The following is a 7,026-nucleotide window of genomic DNA, read 5'->3' as shown; positions in this document are numbered from 1 at the left end:
TGGATCGATGACACGACCCGAGGACCGCATGTTTTCCGCATTATGATTTACAAGTTTTGAAGAGTTAAACATTTTCCTACGTTGATAATTTTAAGCTTTTTATTCATTTATGTTTAAGTATGATTTTGGATGAGTTTGGTTAATTTAAACTGTTATCACCTGCATGTTAACATGATTTACGCTTTACGATGAATTACTGTTCATGTTTAATTTCTTTTACGATTTAAGGATTTACTATTTTTTTAAAAAAAAAAACTAGATTAATTGCATGAGGGGTTACGTTTTAAATTGGACTGTATTCAGATATGCCTCTCAGACGTGCTCCCAGTACTGATAGGCAGGATGAGATTCCTGGAGGAGGCAGAGGACCTCCACCACCACCGCCAGGAGACCCAGCTACCCGAGTACTTGAGAGGATAGCTAGACTGATGGAGCAAGGCCCGCTAGGTTAACAGGTACCCCAATAGCAGACAGATGTTTTTGAGCAGTTCCGTCAGCTCAACCCGAGGGAGTTCGGGGGTATCACCGATCCATTCGTGGCAGAGGGATGGATTAGGTCTCTAGAGTTTCATTTTGAGTACCAGCAGATGAGAGATAACGACCGGGCTAGGTGTGCCATTTATATACTGAGGGATGACACGTCCCTTTGGTGGGAGGGAGCTACACATGCAGTGGACGTGGCTACTCTCACTTGGGCTAGATTTAGGGAGATGTTCTTTGGGAAGTATTTCCCAACTGACGTCAGGGGCCGCCTGACGAGGGAGTTCATGAGTCTCCGGCAGGGGGACTTATCTGTGGCGGAGTTTATCTGCAAGTTTGACAGGGGCTGCCATTTTGTGCCCATGATAGCGAGGGATGCCGCCCAGAAGCTGAGGCATTTTTTGGATGGACTGAGACCCACTCTTCACGGGACGTCATGTTGATCAGGCCGAGCAGGCACTGCGAGACATAGACTTCGAGAAGCAGAGAAAGAGGCATCAGCCTCAGTCGAGCTCTCAGAAACAAGAGAAGCAGTTCTCGGGGTCGTCGAGACAGCAGGGGAAGCAGAAGCCCCAACGGCAGTTTAGGAGGCCATAGCGGCAGCAGCAGCAGACACCTGGCGCCTAAACCAGATGATAGGCAGCCATGCTTTCAGTTCAGTAGGTTCCATTTGGGCAAGTGCATGTGGGGGACTTTTAAATGTTTCGTTTGTGGACAGGAGGGCCATAAAGCAGCGGATTGCCCTAGGAACCAGGGCCCCACTACTGGCTGAGCTTATGTGATGCATGCAGAGGACGATGAGGCAGAGCCAGACTCGACACTGATAGCCGGTAACCCATTTGTTTAAGATTATAATTTACTGTACAAGTGCATGGATTTTATGATTGTATGAAGATTTATTTTTGGATTTATAACTTAGAAGGGTTTAGAATGTATGCTCTACCTAGTTGGGACTATGAATGTAATTGTTTGATTGGAAACCAATTTTATCAACCATTGATTTTTATGGGGTCATATAGCAACTTTCGAACTTTGAGGGCCGAAGTTGCAATTTTTGATTTTTCTGATGATTAATTTCGAATTTTTGAGGAATGATGTTTGGGTTAATTCAGTGATTTTTAGAGGAAATTATAATTGCCGATAAGAAATTCCTTAAGTTCAACACTATTAGATTTCATGGTATGTTTTGTCGCAGGGAGGATATCTATTGCTACACTGTAGCCACGCATGCATTACTTGATTCAGGGGCTACGCATTCGTTTATATCTGAATCCTTCGTCAAGCGACTAGGAATATACCAGTAGCAATGGATTCAGGGTTTGGAGTATCGATCTCATCTGAGGATCAAATGTTCACTTCCCAGATAGTGAAGAAATTGGAGCTTCGGTTATAGAAGTATACGGTGCACGCAAATTTGATAGTGCTACCACTACCGGAGTTCGACATCATCTTGGGTATTGATTGGTTATCTTCTCATGGTGCAGTCATATATTTTTGACAGAGGTCAGTGTCTCTCAGATCACCAGTGGGAAGCCATTTGTTTTTGAGGCAGCCAGACACCAGCAGTTGCCGCACGTCATTTCCTGCATGTGTGCGAGGAAGCTTATCAAGGAGGACTGCCATGCATTCTTAGCCAGCATTGTATCAGTGGCAGAGCCGGTCAGCCAGAGGCTCGAGGGCGTGGATGTATTCAGTGAGCTCTCTAGTGTTTTCCCTGACGATGTTTCAGGCGTTCCACCAGATAGAGAGGTGGACTTCTCTATTGAGCTCATGCCAGGGACAATGCCGATATCTAAAGCACCCTACCGGTTAGCACCTACAGAGATGAAGGAGCTCAAAGATCAGATTCAGGACCTGCTAGATAAGGGTTTCATTCGCCCTAGTTTTTCTCCTTGGGGCACACCAGTTATTTTTTTCAAGAAGAAGGATGGCAGCATGCGACTGTTCATTGATTACAGAGAGCTTAATAGAGTCACAGTTAAGAATAAGTATCCGTTGCCGAGGATCGAGGACTTGTTTGATCAGCTTCAGGGGGCATCAGTGTTCTCCAAGATAGACCTTCGATCTTAGTATCACCAGCTGAAAGTGAAAGAGTCTAATGTGCATAAGACGGCCTTCCGGACGCGATACGGACACTATGAGTTTTTGGTGATGCCCTTCGGCCTGACAAACGCGCCAGCGATTTTCATAGATCTCATGAATCGCGTGTTTCAGCCATACTTGGATCAGTTCGTCATATTTTTCATTGATGATTTCCTGATAAACTCGAAGAGAAGGGTGGAGCATAGTCAGCACCTGAGGACAGTACTGCAGACTCTACAAGACAGATGACTGTATGCCAAATTCAACAAATGTGAGTTCTGGCTTGACAGGGTGGCATTCTTGGGACACATTGTATCTCAGGATGGCATAGAGGTCGATCCCAACAAAGTGGAGGCAATCAGAGATTGGCCAGTTCCTAAGAGCGTGACAGAGATCTGGAGTTTCTTGAGATTGACGGGTTACTACAGGAAGTTCATTCAGGGCTTCTCTTCTATTGCGGTGCTTATGACCGCCTTGACGAAGAAGAATGTCAAGTTCATCTGGGAATCTGAGTGCCAGGAGAGCTTTGACAGACTGAAGCAGGCTTTGACCCCTGCACCAATTCTAGCTATGCCATCAGGGCAAGGAGAGTTTGTCGCATATACAGATGCATCGAAGCTAGGGTTGGGGTGGTTCTTATGCGGCAGGATAGAGTGATAGCCTACGCATCTAGACAGCTGAAGGTCCATGAGAAGAATTATCATACTCATGACCTCGAGCTAGCAGCAATTATATTTGCCCTGAAGATCTGGAGACACTATTTGTATGGGGAGAAGTGCAGGATTTTCACAGATCATAAGAGCCTGAAGTGCTTCTTCACACAGAAGGAGATGAATATGCGCCAGAAGAGGTGGCTTGAGCTGGTGAAGGGTTTTGATTATGATATTAGCTACCATCCGGGTAAGGCTAATGTGGTTGCGGACGCTCTGAGCAGGAAGCACGCAGTGATTGCTCATTTGTCAGTGTAGAGACCGCTGCAGGCTGAGATTCAGAGATTTGAGCTTGCAGTTTATGCCAGGGGCGAGGTCCCGAATCTTGCTACTCTGAATGTACAACCGACTCTGAGAGACAAAATTTGAGAACGGCATAATTCTGATGAGTAGTTATATAAGTGGAGACAGAGGGACAAGACTAAGGGCCAGAGACTGTATACAGTTGTGGACAGCATAGTCAGATATAGGGACCGTCTATGGGTTCATGACAATGATTACCTTCGAGCAGATATCTTGATAGAGGCCCACAGCACCCCGTACTCCATCCATCAAAGGAGTACGAAGATGTATAAGGATCTACATACTCTCTATTGGTGGCCGAGTATGAAGCGAGATATTCTGTGATTCATCTCCGAGTGTTTGACTTGTCAACAGGTCAAGGCAGAGCACTAGAGACCTGCAGGGAAGTAAGATCACTCCCTATTCTCGAGTGGAAATGGGAGAATATCACCATGGATTTTGTAACAGAGCTTCCGAAGACTACTGGAGGATTCAATGTTATCTGAGTGATTGTTGATCGGCTCACCAAATCAGCTCATTTTCTACCGATCAAGAATACTTTCACCATGACTCAGTATGCAGAGCTGTACATCAGAGAGATAGTCAGACTGCACGGGATTCCAGTGTCCATCGTGTCAGACAGGGATCCGAGATTTACTGCTGCATTCTTGAAGAGTCTCCATCAGGCGTTGGGTACAAAGCTACATTTCAGTACTGCTTTTCATCCTCAGACAGATGGACAGTCAGATAGGGTGATTCAGATTCTTGAGGACCTACTCCGAGCATGAATGATCAACTTTCAGGGCAGCTGGGAGCCGAATTACCTCTGGTGGAGTTCACATAAAACAACAGTTATCAGGCATCGATAGGTATGGCTCCATACGAGGCACTCGACGGGAGGAAGTTTAGGTTGCCAGTTAATTGGGATGAGGTAGGAGAGCGAGCAAAGTTGGGTCTGGACATTGTCAGACAGACAGCAGATATAGTGGTCAGGATTCGGGACAGGATTAAGACTGCACAGAGCCGTCAGAAGAGTTACGCAGATCAGAGGCAGGGAGATCTTGAGTTCGCAGTTGCGGATCATGTTTTCATGAAGTTCGCACCGATGAAGGGTGTGATGAGGTTTGGGAAGAAGGGCAAGCTCAGCCCTAGATTCATCGGACCCTTTGAGATCCTAGAGAGAGTTGGGACACTCGCATATAGAGTTGCTTTACCGCCGAATCTGGCACGAGTTCATAACGTGTTCCACGTCTCCATGCTGCGGAAGTACATGTCGAATCCTTCTCATGTGCTTAACTATGATCCACTTCAGCTAACACCGCACCTATCATTCGAGGAGAAACCCACTCTGATATTAGACAAACAGGATAAGAGGCTCCGGAACAAGGTGATCCAGATGGTCAAGGTCAAGTGGCTGAATCATTCCGAGGAGGAGGCCACATGGGAGACAGAGACCGAGATGAGAAGTCACTACCCGGAGTTATTCGGTACGTTTTAATTTCGAGGACGAAATTTTATTTAAAGGGGGGAGAGTTGTAAGGTTCAGGAATTTAATTCACGTAACATGAATGCATGCGACCTAGGATTTTATCTTATTATGTTTTTAATTATTTTTATGCATTTTATGCATAATTATTGCATGGTAGAATTTATTTCATGAAATTTTAAAGGTTCATGCATTAAAGATTTTTAAGTTGCATTTCGCGCTCGAACGAGGAACGGAGACCGGAAAATTATCTGGAAAATTATTTTTATTACATGATTAATTTTAATTAATTAATATAAGATGGTTTAAATGTATTTTTCAAGAAATGGCCTTTGTTAGATATTTTTACCCGTCAGAGCATATTTTTCAGCGGTACGTGAATTTTATCGAAACGAGGGACTTTTTGATGGTTCGGTTAATATTTTCAAAAACTTATCTAAACGAAATATTTTTCGAGAATGTGTCTAGACTTAATGAGTATACTTTTAAGCTTATTGGGCCTAAAACTTTTTTTTAAAACATTTAAATGACAAGTATGGCCCCTTTACTTATTAATTAACTAATTAATAAATACCTAGGCTCCACTAAACCTATTTTTCCTCGCACCAGCCGACACCTCCCCCTCCACCATCATCTTTCTTTCGGTTTTCAGCAGCTCCATTGCTGCAACTCTCGGCCAAGCACAATTCTTCAAGAAAAAAATTCACCCTGCGCTTCCCCGGCACTCATTCTTCGATCTCCTTGCGTATATAACATCAAGGCACGCATGTTCTTCTCTTGTGCATCATGTAAGCTGATAATATGTGTAAAGTTTGTGCGATAGCATCCGAAATTCTTGGTGTATGCATGTGTGTGTCTCAATGTTAGTTTCATGCATTTTATTTCACTTCTCTTTCAATTTTCACGATTTACTTGATGTGGTTGCGAGGGGCTGCCGATCTAGGGCCTTAAGGGGCTGTGTATGTCGAGTTTCAAGAGGTTTCTAAGCTGGGATCGCGGCTTGGTGGAGTAGTGCGTGAATCGATTCAGGAGCCGAGAAGTTGCGCGAGTAGTGCCTCGTTTTGGGTTGGGGCTCGGACCAAAGGTGAAGCCGACGGGGTGAGGGCATCTCCAGGGCATGGACTGGTCTCTGATGAGTCTGAGTCATGATCTGGAAGAGCTTGAACCCTGCTGGTCTGGACTCGAGGGCCACACGAGGGAGCTGTAACGAAGAGGTGTCATGGCCGAGTATCTTGGGAGGTCTAGCGAGAAGCTGGGATCTCCAGAGTGCATGGGACTATTTGCGTGGGTTCAGTAGGTCCAAGGACGTCCTAGGGTGGTCTAAGAAGGGTTGTGTCGGGGCTGGATCGATCGGGTGTAGGCTAGAGTGCAAAAATGGGACGTAGGGCACTAGGGTTGGTAGAAATAGGGAACCACGAAAAATTCAGCAGCTAGATGTCCTAATTTTGAAAGTTTAGGGGTCTGGTTTTTGAGGTTTTAGGGCCTTTAAAATATGTACTAAGTATGGTAAAAAGGTTGGGAAAATTTTGTTAAAATTCGAGTCGATTTGGGTTAAAAACGGGACCCTGGTCCAAGTTTTAAAACGAATCGGTTAAGTTTTGTATTGGGCTCGAGTTTACCTCTAAGAATGCTTTTATATATGTTTTGGGATGTTTTAAGGAGTTTGGTAAGTTTCGGGTCAATTTTAAAAGTCCAGGGGTGAAACGGTAAATTTTTGGTTTCGAGGGGCAAAATGGTCATTTTGCACTCGAGGTGAGATTTTCGTCCTGGCAGCGCCCTGAGCACATTTTATCATGTTTTAAATGTTTATGCATCATTTTTTTGCTTTTTATGAAATTATGATAAATTACGGTGCATGTTTGGTTTTAAGAGAAAAGTTACGTATATGCATATTTTTCTTAAGTGGTGAATATGATGATGTTTTTGAAGGATGAGAATTGGTTGTGACTGACGATGTATATGTATACGATGACATGAGATATGATG

At 44.4% G+C, this 7,026-nt stretch overlaps 1 protein-coding gene across 1 annotated transcript; it reads left to right on the top strand.

The window, feature by feature from the left end:
• Nucleotides 1-305: 305 nt before the first annotated feature.
• LOC140956397 (uncharacterized) lies at nucleotides 306-923 on the top strand. The gene is made up of 2 exons (XM_073413133.1): nucleotides 306-404; nucleotides 489-923. Exons 1-2 carry the CDS (start codon nucleotides 306-308, stop codon nucleotides 921-923), a joined length of 534 nt encoding a protein of 177 aa, XP_073269234.1.
• The last annotated feature ends 6,103 nt before the right edge of the window (nucleotides 924-7,026 follow it).

The sequence above is a fragment of the Primulina huaijiensis genome, chromosome 2 (assembly GCF_012295235.1).
Source record: "Primulina huaijiensis isolate GDHJ02 chromosome 2, ASM1229523v2, whole genome shotgun sequence".
In the NCBI taxonomy this organism is placed as follows: domain Eukaryota; kingdom Viridiplantae; phylum Streptophyta; class Magnoliopsida; order Lamiales; family Gesneriaceae; genus Primulina; species Primulina huaijiensis.
Note: the sequence above shows the minus strand (reverse complement) of the source record. Positions and strands in the feature narration are given on the sequence as shown.